Source organism: Pollachius pollachius, assembly GCF_949987615.1.
Source record: "Pollachius pollachius genome assembly, chromosome: 2".
NCBI classification, from domain to species: domain Eukaryota; kingdom Metazoa; phylum Chordata; class Actinopteri; order Gadiformes; family Gadidae; genus Pollachius; species Pollachius pollachius.
The window spans coordinates 41,049,573-41,067,561 of NC_136935.1; the positions used below are offsets into that span (position 1 = coordinate 41,049,573).

At 45.8% G+C, this 17,989-nt stretch overlaps 2 protein-coding genes across 2 annotated transcripts; one reads left to right on the top strand and one right to left on the bottom strand.

Moving 5' to 3' along the window:
* Positions 1 to 449: 449 nt before the first annotated feature.
* On the bottom strand, positions 450 to 11,619 carry gatb (glutamyl-tRNA(Gln) amidotransferase, subunit B; the record flags this gene model as incomplete). The annotated part of the gene is made up of 13 exons (XM_079758820.1): positions 450 to 811; positions 1,338 to 1,472; positions 1,872 to 1,950; positions 4,076 to 4,209; positions 4,742 to 4,937; positions 5,426 to 5,470; positions 5,843 to 5,927; positions 6,980 to 7,093; positions 7,314 to 7,436; positions 7,758 to 7,956; positions 10,908 to 11,021; positions 11,129 to 11,282; positions 11,459 to 11,619. The coding sequence occupies 13 exons, from the start codon at positions 11,617 to 11,619 to the stop codon at positions 686 to 688; spliced, it is 1,665 nt and encodes a 554-aa protein (XP_079614946.1). The 3' UTR covers positions 450 to 685.
* Positions 11,620 to 11,807: 188 nt separating this feature from the next.
* Positions 11,808 to 12,739, top strand: dctpp1 (dCTP pyrophosphatase 1). Its single transcript, XM_079759030.1, has one exon. It carries the CDS (start codon positions 11,888 to 11,890, stop codon positions 12,389 to 12,391), a length of 504 nt encoding a protein of 167 aa, XP_079615156.1. The 5' UTR covers positions 11,808 to 11,887; the 3' UTR covers positions 12,392 to 12,739.
* Positions 12,740 to 17,989: the final 5,250 nt, after the last annotated feature.

A 17,989-nucleotide genomic window follows, 5' to 3' on the forward strand; every position in this document is an offset into this window, starting at 1 on the left:
TAAAGTAATGCTAACTTTTGCTAACTTTAAGTCTAAAATAACCACAGGGTTTAAAGAGCTATACAATAAGCATAGTTCCAGTGTAGTGCAGTGTTCCAACCACCTGAGGGAGCCTTTTGTCCACAAGCCCTGACATTCAGCCAGACAAGGTCAAGGGTTTGGAGGAACAGCCCTGATTGGCATAACAAACCACCATGACTGGTATACTGACTTCCATACAGCATGGAATAAGATGGTGTGAAGCTTTTTCAATGCTTTTCATTCACATTCACCATGAGGTAAAAGGTTTTGAAAAAGAATAACGTAAATCTGAATTGGTAGTTTTCATTTGGCATAAATGTTTCTGATAATAGTTCACAAAAAAAAACACAGCAGGTATAAGATATCAGAAAATGGGTTTATTGCTCAGAACACATGCAGTATATACACAAAAATAACATAGCCTCTCTATTTACAGCAATCCCATACCGCGGTTCACTTTTGATTACTCTGTACCCGTAACCCCTTGTGAGGGAGTTAATACCAGGATGGAATAGAAAATATGTACTTCTGCCTTATATAACCATGATTGTATACTTGATCTGTGACAGGGTAAGAGACAGACAGACAGAGCCAACGACAGAGTGTGGTTTATCCCCCCATGGTGATGGTGACCTGATTGACTGGTGGTGAACACGGGTGGTGTTCAGGAAGTCTTCTCCTCCAGGATGCTCCTCACTAGCACGGGCTCGGCCCTGCCCTTGGTCTCCTTCTGCACCAGACCCATCAGCCTGTTCAGGACCTTCTTGTTCCCCTCCTGCAATGCCCGCACCTACACCGGAGAGAGGGAGAGAGACATTGGTATGCCAGAGAGGGAGAGAAACATTTGTGCGGCCATAAGGCAAACGCCCCCACACCTACCAAGTCTGACACAGAGAAACTGAGATGGAGCTTTGTCTCTCTCTCTCTCTCTGGCCATTAGTGCTCTGAGCAGTGACCCCAAACCGCCAGGCCAGCTGGCTCTATGACTCAAACAATCGCCCACCTCCAGGACAGAGGCAGCACGCTGTATTTAAAGTTACACCAAGTTAAAGTTACCGTATTTTGCATGTATTGTTTTGTTTATACATCATATATTTTTCTTGCACATAAAGCTACTTCCCATATGTTATACTATATGTGCATTATACATGTTTTATACGAGTTTGGCACACCAGCATTCCACTGCACATACAATAACGAGCATGTTGGAAACGGCATCCTTGATTCTGGGCGGGTCGTGTCGTTCCGTCTGGTCTCCTCATGGTGTGAATACTAATCCTCCCTCCGCCCCCCTGGACGCTCTGAGGGGGTCTCACCAGGTCGGGGTGGGAGTCCAGCACCCTCTGGCAGACCCTCTGCAGGTCGCTGGAGTCACAGACCAGCCCCAGGTCCTGCTCCCGCACGACCTCCGGAGCCCTCCTCCCTGGGTCCCTCCACATCTCCCCCAGGACCTACACACAGGGTTGGGGGGGGGGGGGGGATCTCAATCAACACTGAAGGGTACTGGGTGTGATGCTCCTCGATGGCTTAACCACCCTACCTGCTCCTTAAGGATGTCACTGAAAGGCACTGCGTTGCTATGGAGAGAAGCCTCATTTAAATGACTGAATAAAGTATATACATAGAACCACAGCCCAGGCATGCCCGAACTCTGTGAGGCTTCCCGAATAAATAAAGGTTAAATCACATGAATAACAATAATCTCCCGGGGGGGGTAACGTGATTGGCTGTCTAACTGAGACGGACAGACAGACAGAGAGACGTAGACATAGATAGAGACAGAGACGGAGACGGAGACAGAGACAGAGACAGAGAGGAGACAGAGTCACAGACGGAGTCCGGCTAGCGACCTGCTTGGCGACGGTGGAGGAGATGTGTCCTGCTTCCTGGAGCTCCAGCAGCTCAGCCAGTGCCGACGGAGAGACGGGACTACGATAAACAAAGAAAAGATGGAAAACAAAACGGTAAGTAAACAAAGGGATTTCTCTTCTAACAAATACAAATGGATGAGGGAGATGGGAGAGACTTAGAATAGGAAGAGCAGAAGAGTGTAGGAAAAGGTGTTTGGGATTTTTGAGATTACTATGCACACATACCACACTAAGCTCATTGGACCCATCAATACATTTACCTGACTGGTCTGCACCTGTGTGTGTGTGTGTGTGTGTGTGTGTGTGTGTGTGTGTGTGTGTGTGTGTGTGTGTGTGTGTGTGTGTGTGTGTGTGTGTGTGTGTGCCTAACATAGGAAACCAAGAAAAATAATATCCGTTTATTCCTCCCCCCTAGAGCTTGTAATGGCTCAGTGACTCAGAAGAAACAACAACAATAAACATTATTCATGACACGCTTTCTCAGAGGCGGCTGCGGCCACGGACCGACCGCCGAGACACACCCGTGCTCCATCCCTGATCCCCCCCCGCTCTGCACGCCATTATGCGAGGCGTGGCTCAATAACTCACCAGTCTGTCACCACACAGCCCTGATGATTACTCCGTATCCAATTCAATACCGCAGCCATCCGCCCAAGTACAACCTGCCTGGGAGAACACCGCCCCTCCCGCAAGACATCCTCCCAATCCCCCAGCCACCGCCCCCCCCAAACAGAAAGTTGCCTTTCATTTACCACGGGGATGGCCGGGAACACTCCAGTGGCTTTGGAAGTACTTCTGCTCTTTCATCCGTCTGCAAATAGGCCGAGTCTCACAGCTTCCAGCCAGCACTCCTCCGAACTCCACTCAAGTCGGGTTTTCTCCAGCAAGTACCTCCAGAGTCTAGCGAGTGACATTTCCCCGTAAAGACATTTCAGGTGATTTAAAACCGGGACTCGGTGTTGGAAGTCAGCCCCCTGATCCCGGGCCCCCTTATTTCCCGCCGGAAACTTCCCCTGGTATCGCTACTTCAGAAGTGCCGCGGCGTCGCCCTTCTACAGTTACTTCCTCTGTCTCACTTCCTCTCCGTCTGTCATGCTAATAGTCACGGTTGTGGGTGAGGGTGGGGGGGTGACCAGGTAGGGCCGGGTGTCGTGGTGGTCCACGGCCCTGACAGATAACCAGCCGCTAGGAGGGGGGAAGTGAGGCGTTGGTGGTGGTTCTGACACCATAAACATTAGCACTGCTGGCTGGGGAGGATCTGAAGTGCAGATGAGATAGCTGCTGGCTAGACAGTGGAAGGGGTGGGGGGGGGAAGACAAGGCTTCTTAGACTTTATAGTCTAAGAAGTGTCGTCTCGTACCGCAGGGTTATGTAACAATGTCACTCCGAGCCCGGACCCCCGACATGGAAATATTTAGACTATCTGTAATTTCCTTTTATTCGAGGAAACATGTTTCACACTGGCAGGTTCTCGTAAGAAGATCCCACGAGCTCTTCGGAGCCAGACAAGGATCACCGCAGGGGGTCTCGGAGGTGCTGCGTAGTATAGCTTATTGTTTCATGAGACAAGGCAGCACTGTAATAAGGTTCATTCATGGACTGTGAGCTATGACTATGAACCGACTGCGAGGCGGTTCATGGAAACTCACAGTGGGGGCATGCCGGCCTTCAAACCTGGCGTACTTCGGCGAACCTATTAACCCACCGATTGTTCCTCTAAATGTGTTGTTTGTGACACAAAGCATCTACGCGCTCAGCATAGATGAATAAATAAAACTTAAATCAAGTCTCGAGTGACTCAGTTCGGTTAGATTAATGGTTAGCGGTGCGAGCCCACTCATCTTTGTTGAAGTGTTCTGTTTGTCGCTCTGCGTTGTTAAAGGTTCCTGGGATTGACCTTTGTAAACTCACACAAATTTTGGAAAAGTGGATAAATGTCTGCTTTGGATGTATCATGTTATTTGTAACTGCTGAGCCCCTGACAGAGGCCAGGTATTTTATAATCTTCAAACATGGACAAAGGACTGATCAGGATTCTAGCCCAAGAATATTAAATTAGTGGTTGCCACAGAGACAAATTACAGACTTTAATAAACCAATTTCAGAAGTTTCAATTATTCCTCTTGGATTTGCCCTCATGAATTAAAGTTATCACTTTCCACATATGTATGCGCATGTCTCACCATTTGCTCACACTTAGGTTGTGGTGTTTGAGATGACCCAGCAGCTCATTTGTCACCCAGCCAATCAATTTCCTCGGCTCCTTCCTGGTCTCCTTGACAACCGCCTCAAAGTATTCCATCAGCCCATCCTCATTCTGCAACAGAGCAAATATCATCACTGGTTCCATTTTAAAACACGCCCTGACTAGCATCTAGAGAACGAAGCACCAGAAACCCATTATCTTTACTCTCTTGTATGCACTGAAGAATTTAAAGTTGGGGATAGGCATGTTTGAGCAACATTTGTGACCTCACAGGTTAATTGTCCAACATGAAAATATATGTGCCAATGGAGGAGGTGGCATGCTTACTTTACACATAATTAACTATTTATACCTGGGATTAATCAAGTACATCTAATCATATGTTAATCAATAAGGAGAGTTATCAATTAGGTAAAAAATGTAGGGGAGTGATAAAGTCCCGGTTGACCTTTTTGGTGGAAAAAATAATGATCAATTAACGATTATCACAAAATTATTTCTAATAACATGTTTTATTTTAATTACATTTTTTGTCAACTAGAATATATATATTTTCTTTTTAATCAATCTAAAAATCTAAAACCTAAAAGGTCACCACAATAAGGAAACGTGAGGTCCTGCGCCGGGGGGGCCGGAGGCTCACCACCAGAGTGAAGCTGTGCTCGGGCAGGAGGCCGTAGGAGCGCACCAGCCGGCCCCTCTTGACACTGGGCAGCTCGGGGAGACCTTCCCTCAGGCCCTCCAGCACCACCACCCCCTCCACCCCCAGCAGGCCGGCTGGCACGGAGCCCTGGTCCTCGTACACAACCAGGGGGGGCAGGTTGGGCTCCGGCATAAACCTAGGTTGGAGGAGGAGGAGGATGGGCGGGGGGGGGGGGGGGGGGGGGGGGGGTGGGGGGGGGGGGGGGGGGGGGTGGTTAGTGGAGGCACAGTGGGCGGATAGGCTTCTTTTTATCAGCAGCGGCTGAGATAAGCTCAGGAGGTGGTGTGGGTTGGCGGCAGTGGGGGGCGGGGATGTTGTTGTTGACGCCGATACTGCTCTCTCGACACAGACTCCTTGCCACACAGCACAGCCTCCCTCTAATCGCTTGGTCCAGTGGGTGCCTGGCGGGCTACTCTCTGACAGGCACCCTTGGGCGTTGGGTAGCGTGCGCTTATCTAGCCCATCTAAAGAGCTGCCAGTCTGCCCCTCTGCTGCGATGCTCGCCTGTTTCGGGGGTGGTGGGGGGGTTTGAGGGGGTGGAGTCATGGAAGCGCAAGCGTGCACGCATGCATGCACACCCACACATATTCTGTGGCACCTTAAACATCCCATAACACTACTCACCGGTAGTCCTGGAGACCCTCCTTGTCCCTCATGGGAACGGTGTGGCTTGAGGAGGAAAACCACATGAGGCTGTTAGGGAGAAGCTGCCAACGTGAAGGAACACATTGGAGCCAGGTGGTGTAATCTGAACAAACAGATCATTTTTGAAGGTTTTGAGACACAAATAAGGTTTGAGAGAAACATTCTTGATAGATGGACATCGAAGCTTTGTAGCGGCGATTACAGCTGTACAACAAGCTACCAGTTTAAGAATAACATTCATTCTATTTAATCTTGTTTATTTTGATGAGACGGCCGTCAGAGTTGCTGTCTGTCGCCGTCTGTCTGTCAGTCTGTCCGTCTACTGTGGCCGGCGTAGTCATCCAGGGCTACTAACAGAACAGAGCACAATATAGCCTGGAAGGCGAATCCTCTCACCCCGATTTGGAGTCGTACATTCGGGTCTCGTTCAGGACCGCCTCGCCTCTCCCAAGAGCCTCGATCTGTCGCTGGATCTCGTAGTCTGGGGGCGGTGAATGAAACTGGGAGTGAGCTACAAACACACACGCACGCCGACACATCTTAATAGATTACACCCCTGACATCTGCTGTACCGCCCGTGAAGTGAAGTGCCTTTGACGACGTGTTGAAGTTGATAGATGATCCTTTTGGCACGCTGACTTTTTTAAATAGCACTTCAGCTGCAGCAGCTGACTGAAGTCTACAGGTCGATCAAGTGATATGTTCATTGACGACTTCTTAATGTGCCCTCGGCACAGAAGTGCCCTAATGTTGTGTTTGAGGAGGGAAGAACCAAAACTCTGCTGAAAACACAAAAGCTAATGTTTACACTGATGTGTGATTATCGGTGAACATCTGTTGCTAAGCTAACCGGCGGGGCTCCGTAATATGCATCTTAATGCCTCCTGGCCTGGGATAAACCCCATTCCCCCTCTCAGTCTTCCTCTCCTGGATGCAGGTAGGGAACAAGAATCGCTTTTCAAAGAGTTTCCTCTGAAGGATAAAGTGCAGGAGATGAGATAGAAGTTGTTTATAGACTTTTCCCAGGGCATCGCCTGGGAGCTGCGGGTGCATCCACTGTTTGTGTGCTGCCGTCTCCTCACTTTATCTTGACAAGCAGTTTGACTGGGAGCACATGCATAATTACCCATATACGGAGCGATTGTTTCAGGGCAAACTGATTGCAAATGTCATCTTCATGAAAAAGCTCTTTCTTTGTTTCTTTGTTTCACTCTTTCACTGTGTGTGTGTGTGTGTGTGTGTGTGTGTGTGTGTGTGTGTGTGTGTGTGTGTGTGTGTTTGGGGTTGTTTAGGCACTTCTCTCGACGGTTCAGTGAGGCAGTGAGATTGGCTTCAGTCAGAGCAGCTTTCAGCACTCGCCTCTTCTCAACAACGTTCACTCCCACCCATTTCAGACACAATGCCCTAACCACACACAGCGCTCTGAGTGAGGCGCTGTCCTTGTTATCGCCCCTGAGAAGCCCAGCAGGGGGCTCTGATCGTTATCCCCCCCGGGCTTTTGGCAGGTTTCTGACAAGCCCCCATACGACTCACCGATAGCCCTGGACAGGAAGCGGGCGCTGTTGATGTTCTTCACCTCCGTCCGGACGCCCAGCTCTTCCCCCGGCCGGTGAACCGACACGTTGGCATCCACTCTCAGTTGTCCCTCTGGGGGGGATGGATACGGATTAACAAGGGTGGTGGTTAGAGGAGCGGGGAAAGAACCAGAGAAACAGGAGAAACATGGCAGGGTTTAGGGGGGAGACCAAGAGCCACAAGAGCGGCCAGCAGGGCTGGGCTGAGGGAATCATCAGTGTTAGTGTCAGTGAAGGAGGGAGATGGGCCGAGGCATGAAAGGGGAGAGTCCGGCTTGGATGGGTTTCCCTACCTGACATGTTTCCTTGACAGGTGCCCAGAGCCTGCAGAACCAGCTGCAGCTCCCTGACGGCCGCGGCTGCCTCCTCTCCACAGCTCATGTCTGGCTCCATCACCAGCTCCATCAGGCCTACACCTGGAACATCACAAAACCAGAGCCACGTTATCGCCACCTCTGCTCCTCATTTGATCCCTGTCCTTGAATAATCAAAACAAAACCATCCCCTTAAATCGCTTTAAAACTGATTCCAGAACAACGGCAACAGGCAAAAGTATTGGTATTTTGTTTGGGTAAAGCAACTCAAATAAAAAAATGTTGATACGCTTCCAGCTGTACGACAATGAGATGAGACGACATTGATAAGAAACCGTTTTAAACTTCATTGGGTTAGAAGAAAAAAATAAATCAATACATCCCCCGTAAAGATGACCCAAATTGAGTTTGGGTCGTGTTTACCTGCTCTGTTGAGGTCGATGAGTGTCTGGCTCCGCTGGTCGTCATGGAGACTCTTGCCGCTGTCTTGCTCCAGCTGGATCTGCTTGATGCGGACAGTCCTGCTCTGGATCTGGTTCCTCTGCCTGCCACCGAGAAGGCTGTAGGCCAGCTGGCCGTCCACCGCCACGGCCCGCCGCTGCTGGGTGATCTGGTAGCCCGCCTGTCGGGTAGGGCCAGGTTTTAGGAAAAAACTGGAGCGCACCCCTGTGGCAAGGTTCACGCCAGGGCTCCAGGGGATGACACCGGGAGAGTCCCACTGTTTACCAGTCAAGTATTTCACAATAGACGCTTTTCACAGAGGTGTCATCGTAGGAGAGACACAGGTGTGGCTCCTAACTCTTATTATGGGTCTGCTGCTTGTGTGTACAATACATTGTTCAATAGGAGTCCACGGATGACTGAAAAAAACCCTATACTTTGCCTGAGTTCATTGATTGAATGACGTTGCAGCGTTGCATCGAGCACTGGTGGTCCAAATCAATGTGAACTATTCTTCAGCCTATCCTACTCGAGATCGTGACGAGTGAATCTGTATTTCTTATGATGTTTTCCGGAGTTGTCCTTGATCACAGAGCATTCCATTTTCCACCATCTATGTCCTTAAAAGCATTCATTAAAATCAAGGGGTACCCTCGTGTCAACAATGACAAATAACAAACCAGACTGACGCTTGAGGGGGGGGCACTCATTCTTGACAATGTGCAAATAAGCAAACAATGCTCAAGAAAAATATGCGGTGAACCATCTAATAGGGTAAAAACCTTCACGGTTAACGCGCCGCTGTGGAATAACAACAGAACAGGCTCACACCGCCACGCCGGCCCCGGCGGTGGCGGGGCGAGAAGGGCCATCAATTAAACAACCACTCTCTGCCGGAGCCTTCGTTACTCTGTGGGCTGGGCCCTTGTCGTCTCACTCGGGTTTACGCAATCACAGAGGAGAGGGATACAGAGAGAGACAGAGAGAGAGAGAGAGAGAGAGACAAACAGACAGACAGACAGACAGACAGACAGACAGACAGCCAGACAGACAGACAGACAGACAGACAGACAGAAAAAGAAAGAGGAAGAGGAAGACGAAGACGAAGAGAAAGAGATAGGTCCAAAAGAGAGAATAAATATTTCATCTGCTCTGCTGCTTCGCTACCGAGAGAACTCCTGCTGCTGCTCATCCACCATCACTTTGGGCTTGTTACCTTGGAAACCGGCATCACACTAAGGCAAAATATTATTAATACCTATTGGCATGCAGGAGGGGGGGGGAGGGAGGTTACCGAAGACGGTGCAACATGGAGGTAATTAGTGGGAGTGTGTGTGTGTGTGTGTGTGTGTATGTGTGTGTGTGTGTGTGTGTGTATCGTCTGCACCAAACAAAGAGAATAAAATGTAAACTGTGTGTCTGACTTCTGTAAACAATGACACATCCCAAAGCAAGCTTTTGGCCTTCTGTTCCTTTGAAGATGCTTGTCTTTATCAAAGACAATCATACTGAAAGTCTTCAAGCATTTGCACACGTGTGTTGTATTGTGAAAGCAATCCAATACAATTAATTGAATTTAAATAAATGTGCCTGCCTGTGCAATCAGTTCCCTCGCTGATGGTGGCTTCATGTTAAGCAATGCAATGAACATTAGCTAGATCCAGCCTAACCTTTCCTCTTCCCAACCACACACTGTTGACATTATGGGGACTAATGATCTCTAACACACTATCCCCGTCGCCGACGCCTTGACATTTGAAACCCATTATATAAAGGTGTCATACTTGTTTAGATAGACCCACGCACAAGGTTTCACTGTTGGACTGCCTGTGCATTCTCCTCATTACTCATTCTGTTCAGACCCATCACAAAAACCCATCACATGCACGCAACATCAAGGCTTATTTCAAGCCTTGATATTTTAAGGAACCTGTGATTATTTATTTGTGCCGGTGGTCCATTTGTGTGGAGTGATCAGAGGACCATATTAAATATGAACTGATGATACTGTTACTGATACTGATAAATATTACAGATGTGCCCAGGCTTTATTTAATGAGTGCGTAAAGCTGTAATTTGTTGTGTGACTCATCAAAAACACCTCAAGTAATCTTTTCATTTGGAACCTTTACAGTCAAATGTTTACTAGTGCTTGCTAAGTTTTTGTTTGCTGTTGGCCAATCACACCCTCACAGCTTATTCGACAACAGACAAACTGATTGGTCAAAACAAATCAAGTTATTAAGCAATACATCTGAAATTTCTTCCTGACATTGCTTCAGGTTTGAATGCTGAAAACTATGAATGTATGAATGTGCAATACAATCAGTCGGACGGGCAATGGTCTTGAGGAAACCGTTTCCCATATAACCATGATAGATGAGTTAATATTAGAATGCTGAAAGGACAAGAAACCAATGTTATGTCACTATGATCATATATTCCAAATCTATGACACCCTTGGCTAAATTTGATATTCTTTTATATATTTACAATTGATTTGATAATCTGTGACCCCTACATTGTGACCAGCCAGGACGACACTTAATTTTCCCATAAATTATTAGAATATCTAGAAAAGCGATAAACCCATTGCCTTTTTCAGTAATTGTTTGTGACTCAATAACATCAACGTTACAAACATTCTCCTTATGTACTATGAGAGTGGAATATTCTTTGTATTACTTTCCAAGGGCACGGTAAAATACAATCATACAGAGGAAATTATACTTTCTTTAGTGTATTGCCGTACATAAAAAAAAGTAGCGTGTACCAAATGAAGGAAATGTTACGCCTAAATCATACTATTGCCATTAAATGGAATGGTTGCAAGAAAGTTTACCCGTCCCATTTGAGAAATATTTTAGGCTTCGGCAAATAACAAAGTGTGCAATTATATGCATGAAAAGGGACATTTTTACTGTTTCAGAAATCACGGGTTATGGCCCAGGGATAGATGCATTAAACATGTGAAGAAAATAGGGAGGAAGACAAATCAAAACGTAGCATAATATGCATGGCCCTATTGGCTGCATTTTCCTTCCCACCAGACCCTTTGGATTCATGTGTATGTAAAAGTTTTAACACTTCATCACAGAAGACAGGAAATTAGAACATAAAGTTTCCACTCACCGGGAGGTCTGCATAGAAGTAGTGCTTCCTGTCAAAGAATGATTTCTTGTTGATGGTGCAGTTGAGCGCCAGCGCTGTCATTACTGCTGCTTCGACGCATCGTCTGTTAAGCACCTAGGAGTACAAATGGACATCATGTATTAATTACTTTATAATGACTACAGCAATGAAAGAGTATAAATTAAAATGTAATCCATTGATTGTGCATGTCAAATAATTACTGGCAGTGTCCCCGGCAAGGATGCGTCAAAGAATGACACCAGGGAATTTGGCGGTGCAGAGAAGCCGACTTTAGACGCAGAGAAGAGTTTCGTGTTGGACTGAATCTGCGCATGGATTTCCAGCCCAACTACACCGACCAGCTCATGAGGACGACTACGGCAAAGACAGGCAAGTACATATTCCAGCATTGAGAATGTCTAATAAAGGCTGTTCGCTATACTATTCTGAAAGCAATAAAAGCTCATACATATAGTGTATAGCCTCCATGCATAACACATAATCACTTATGATCCTGAAAAGAACAAGAAGTCATACGCTACATTACCTACCTCTTTTTTTGTGGATCGGCTTGGCTAGAGCATCGTGAAACAGACGTGCTTATCTTCTTAGTAACACATTGTCTGTGTATATTGCAAGCCTTATGATAAAATAAAGAGCTTTGTTTATTGACATACAGCAGGGGAGTTACTAGGACAGTGCAGGCGGCCATGCTGTCTGCATTGGTTGGCAGATGGCAGGGAGTTGGGAGCTGTAGTTCTTGGGCAAGGTCGTAGTAGCCCAGCTACGATTGAACAGAGCGTTTTCGAAAATAAACTACAAATTCATGCATACATAAAAAACGTCCAATGCACATCCTGTTTCCGGGGTTTACATCATTTCCGGGTTGTTACTGGCGGGAGTATTTTGCATGGTACTTTTTGGTGCCGCGTCTACAGCTCTTGTATCGTTCATATTTGACGTCCTTAACTATACCGAATATGGCAACAAATGGAGATGCAGTTAACGGACATAAAGACGACTTGTCAACCTTGTCAAATGGAGTGGCGTTAACCGATCGTCTCCGAGTCCGTCCCACGCTGACGAATGGAGCAGGTGGAGACGAGAAGTTCAGTTTCAGTAAGGAGCCCACGTTGGAAGATGTTCGCCGACTGCAAGCTGAGTTCACAGATGAGCGGGATTGGAACCAGTTTCATCAACCCCGCAACCTGCTGCTGGCCATGGTCGGGGAGGTGGGAGAGGTGTCCGAGCTCTTCCAGTGGCGGGGGGAGGTCGCCGAGGGCTTGCCTGGTTGGACCGACTCCGAGCGGGAGCATCTCGGCCAGGAACTCAGTGATGTTTTGATCTATCTGGTCGAGTTGGCGGAGAAATGTCACGTCGACTTGCCACAAGCTGTCCTCCGAAAGATGGCCCTGAACAGACTGAAATACCCAGCGAGCAAAGTGCAGGGGTCCTCTAAAAAATACACCGAATATAAGGACTGATATGGACGTTTGTCTCGGTTCTCTGTTGAAACAGTACCCGTTAACGTTTCCTCTTAACTGACTGCTGGTCAATTGTATTCTCAGTTTCTGAACTGCTATCAGTTCTCTCATTGCATGTTACTTTAAGTGAGGACTTTATAACGGATTTTTTTTATTAATCAAATATATATTATTGACTTTTATCTGGAGTTCGTGTTGTGATCCAATCTGTATTAAGGCATCTTTATGATAATTTGTAAAGTGGTGTTTATCATGACTACACCTAAAGTGATGCAGAGTTTGGTCATGTTTGCTGTGTTCATTGGTTTTGTTTTTCTTTTTGGCTAACCTCGTGTATGCTGTTCTGATTTTACCTAACACTGATGGTTTTCAAAGTAAAAGTATCTTTGACTCTGCCCAATGCTTGTGTGCAGTCTGTGATAGTGGTGCATATGGAGATGCTTTACACGTCCTAGTCATCAGATGTCTTAATGTAACAAACTAGGATTATCAACATTGTAACAACCCAGCAACAGCTTGTTAGTTGTTATTTTAGAGCCAATCACCAAGCTGGCTTCCCTCCCTGGCACGCTGTTGGCTGGTTTAACACAGGGACGACAGGGAAGCGACGGTAAGCAGCCAATTGCATAGAGTCAGTTCAGAGTGATAGAGATAACATTCTCTATGGCTCTGAGTCAGGTGAACTAGGCCCGTTTATCACGCCTCTTGTGCTGAAGAAAATGACAGCAGCCTCCCCAGACCAACGTGCAATCTATGATGGTCTGGCAATAGCCAGGCTACCTATATGCATGATCCACCCCAAATCTCTTTAGTATGGATTTTGCAACTAAAATGGAAATATTGTAAATGTCAGCGGTTGCTGGTGCTATGGTGCTCCATTTTTATCAGCAACGGATTTGGACCAAAAGAACTATTTATAATTCTTAGGCTGGGCTATAAAACCACCAATTACCTCTCTTAAAGGTGGCGGATTATAAAACCGGTAGTGAGTGTGAATAGCCGTTACAAGCACTTTTGAAAATCAGTCTCTTCAGACAACACTAGTGGGTGTGTCCACCTAGATGTGTGCTGGATAGATCCAATAGCATCCATTTGCACACCACACTGCCCGGAGCTGGGCACTGTTGTGTGGCAGTTCATGCAAGTTATATAATATATAGATATAGATGGATCTTCAACGTATACCCAGGCCTGATAGAGGCTTGAGCTCGGCCATGTATGTTGTCAAGAAAAGTGAAAATAGGTGAGCGGTGCCTTTTAAAATGTCTAGTCAACACGTCAACCTACCTGGCCTTTTGATTGACATGTCTGCCACCAACTAGGCGTAGTCTATATAAGGAAGTCTTTTACCTTTGTATATTTGCACTGAGGATGGTCTGAATGGGACTGAAAACGTTTTGCACGCACTTTGGGTAGCACTTCAAATTCTATGCAATAAAAACGTATCGTATCGGCTACATGGTGTGCGAGTTCCGCTCCTTTTGTTGTTGTCAAGAAAGGCAATTCTCTATGGTGTCTTTGAATGTATTTGATCATTTCAGGCACAGATAATTTCACTTCCTAACAGTCCTGTATACCATTACATCAAACAGCTTCTCCATCACACAGCTCAATGTATTGCTTATCAATAGTATCTATCTATCTATACAGCCATTAGTACATTGATAGACACACAAAGAAAAACGCAGACCTGCCACACCACAGTGCTGTTGCCACACCACAGGTCCCGGCTCCGGGGCTGCAGCTGGATGCTACTCGATAGATCAGTCTACCAGCTTACTCAGTGGACTGTAGCAAACGTTGCTCATTTATCCGTCATACATATGGTGGACACGCCCACTTGTGATGTCAGAAGAGGCCGTTTTTCAAAACTGCTTGTAACGACTGGTCACACTCACCTGGTAGTATATGTCACCTTTAAAGGCCTTGCGTGCATTCACTCAATAGATCTCGTGAATTTATGCCACTTTCTCCCAAAAGCAACGTGTTTATTGTTAAACTATCACAGCAGGCCAGCTTCCATCAGAGAATTTGTGTGTGATGGGAAGGCTGTTTGGTACAGAGACCACACAATGCACGTCTCCAAATTGAAAGTTAAACCTCCAAGCACTGTGGGCATGGATTAAAGAAAAAATGTCCTCCATAATCACAGAAGGGTTATTCCAATCCCATCCTTCATTCCTATTGCTTTATCATTTCTGCAGTTAATGGTCTCTCTAGTCGACTCTGAAGCAGAAATACAACCCAATTAAAGGAGGTTTTTTGTCCTAAAAAGATTAATATTTCACTAATCTGACCCATGTCCCTTAGCATTGCAGCCGTTCTCTTTGAGGCCCAGCTCACTTTAATCAACAGTTCCCAGTGAAAATAACTACTCTATTCTGCTTGCCATGACGGCAAACCGGAGACAGGATAATTAATACTCATGGCAATATGTTGTGTTGTTTGAATATGTATTCAAACAATGTATTCTTATATTCTTTGCGTATGACTGTGTATAGATATGTAGAAACGTGGTGACATCCAGAGGTCAGATGACGCACCAAAAATAATCAGCCATTGCAGAATCAGCCATTTCAGATTCAAGTGTAGGTGTTTTAGGCATGTATCGGGTATTGAAAATGTTTCTATTTCTAACGCACGCACGTCTTTGTTTCCTCAGCCAGACAGCAGTGGGAGCAGCAGATCTTACACAAAGCAACAAATCACAGTGTGTTCATATATATGTGTGCACATGGCCTGTGTGCACTGTTGTCATTCCGGGTTTTCACAATTCTGTACACTGACTAATGGAATAATTTCCTTCCATTCATGTGTGCCACCCCCACACATCTTTTAATTTCCGTTGGTATAATGCAAGGTATTTGACAAGTTGTTTTCACTGGTAACCCTGGATCCAAACAGGTAGGCACTGTAAGTAATTAAGTGTGTGAGATGCAGACTTCTCGTTCGTCATTGCTGGCCTTCACAGGTTTCTCCTTGCTCGCGGGCTTCTGTTAATGACAAAGCCTCTATTTATTTATTTGGCTTGTTGGTGTTTGTTTTTTTCAGAAATTCCACATTCACATTGGGAAAACATTGCAATGTGTAGTTCAAACAGATCATCCATGTGCCTCGCATTATAACTTGTGGGAATGCAGTTCAGTTGAAAGTGAATGAAACAGTTTGCAGATTGAAATATCAGCATCCAAAAGCCAAAGGCACCAACAAATGCATTGATCTAATATAAATATGAATAAAATCTACCTGATAGAAGCCTAAATCTGCCACACAGAAAATGTTAAATAAGTCCACAACCTATTTAAAACTACAGCGAAACATCTGAAAACCATCTGACACATTTGGGTCGATAGCTGGGAGTGATGTACCAAAGTTGTATCCACGTGTAGCAGAGATAAAGGTCCTACATGGTGGCTCCGAGCAAGCTGGCAGCCCCAGAGCTAATATAGGACAGACCGGGAGAGCAACAAGCGTCTGTTTGGAAGTGTTTCGACTTAGTCAAAAGAGACTCATAAACATAAAAGAGAATCTCATTTGCCTCATTGGCGCGCGACGCCGCTAGGAGTACACATAGCCTACAATTCTTCAACTCAAGAAAGACAAACAACGACTTGAGTTTGAATTGTATGCAAAACTTTTGAGTGCACAGAATATATGACTGCAAAAACTATGCACTTCAGGAGAAAACACAGTGGTGCTTTTGTGAGCAATTGGAGCCGGCTCAGAACATTGCTTTCTGTATTCCAGGGCAATAGTAGCCTATCATTTGAGTCCTGAATCATAGCAAGGCTCCATCCCAGAGTGCCTCAGTCCACCGCTCCTCCAGTGCCCCTGGAAGAGAGGTGATGGACAATATGCGGTGGCGTCCTAAATCATTCGTCAGGACTGGTCAAACAAGCTTTGCATTGTGGGGCTGAAATTGGATTTTAGCTGGCCAGCAATGGCAAGGTCTGAGCCAGCCTCCTTGCTCTGTCCAGTTCAATTTGGTCCTCTACCTTCTGAATGAGTCATCATGCATTGTGGAAACGATGAAGTGTGTGTGTGTGTGTGTGTGTGTGTGTGTGTGTGTGTGTGTGTGTGTGTGTGTGTGTGTGTGTGTGTGTGTTGCTTCTATGGGATAAATCTGTCATTTAAATAGAAAGCAGAAGGCTTTGAAGTCCACCTCTTCTTAGTCGGTCTATATATATTCTCTTTGAATTTCCTTACCTCTGCCTAGAGCACGACTGAAGAGCAGACAAAGTCATTCTTCACATTTCCTTCCGTGGTTGTGATTGGTGTGAGTTGTAATTCTTCCAGCCTGGAAAAATTCATGCATGAATCAGCTATCAAGCACAGAACATTACAGGCCTGTGATGAACATGGCTTAAAATATATGACTATGTAGGTATGTTCTCTTTCCAAGAACCAAAGACACAAGCCATACAAGACAAGATTATCAGTATAAAAAAAAAGTGGTAGTTGCTATGTAGGTCTGTTGCTACGGAGACGCTCATTCTCTGGCGTACTGAGCGAACGGACGGCTGCGTGTTCTCACCACAGGGGGGAGCCCTGCTGCTCCCTATCCTCTGTTTTGTTGTGGCCCCTGGTTGGACCGCATAAAAAAAAAGATAATTGACACTATGGCCTCATTATGAAGCGAGGGGAAAAAGCGAAGGTGTCTTGTTTTCATGGCGTACAACAGGTTCATGAGAATGTCACGTTATAAAAGTTTGCCCATTGAAACACACTCAGTCAGTCTGGTGACTCATTCTTTTGTAGATATTCTTTCACTTTATTCCTTAGCCGTTTGCGTACAGGTCTAAAAGTAATCAAGAGGCGATAAAAAAAAATACATTTTAAGCAGCTCAGAAAGTAAAACTGATTGGTTGAAATGTATTCAGTGTTATTTTTATTGGACCTTGAACATCACCTCCATTTGTAACGTAACAAGAGCAGTAGGTGCAGTGTGTTTTTACTGTAGGAGTTATGATGGCCGATTACTCACTGTGTGGATGTGCAGGAGAAGGGTGATATTTCATCTGGCCAGTCCTCTGAAGGCAGTACACCCTCTACATTTTTCTCGCTTTGTTTTTTGCTGATAATGCAGAACCGTCACCACAGACACCAGAAAGTGCTAAAACATAAACGATATCCACATGTAAAAACCAACATGATAATTCTAATGGTGGAAGAAGAAATAATGTTACTTAACATGTTTTTAGAAAATGTCAACAAAAAAACATGTTAAAATTCTACTTTAAGGGATGAAACCCAGCAACCACATATATAAACACACAAACAAACTCATGCCAATGCGCCTAACCTAGCCAATGCAATATTATTCAAAAGTAAACTGAGCCAAATTTCATTCAAAAAAAAGAAAGTATGTATGGGGACTCACGCCGCCATAAACCATGACTTGTTTACGTCCGCCTCAGAAAAAGCTGATCCAATTGGAACACAAAAGAAGGATCGTTGAGTTGTGCCCTGTCTAAATCACTGCCTCAGTCATGTCAGACCAAAGAAATGCTCAGCAAGAGCCAACCACCCGGCGACAGGGGAGGAGTGCCGGAGAGGGCAGTGGTGCTGGACCCCCCACAGAACAGGGAAACAACATGC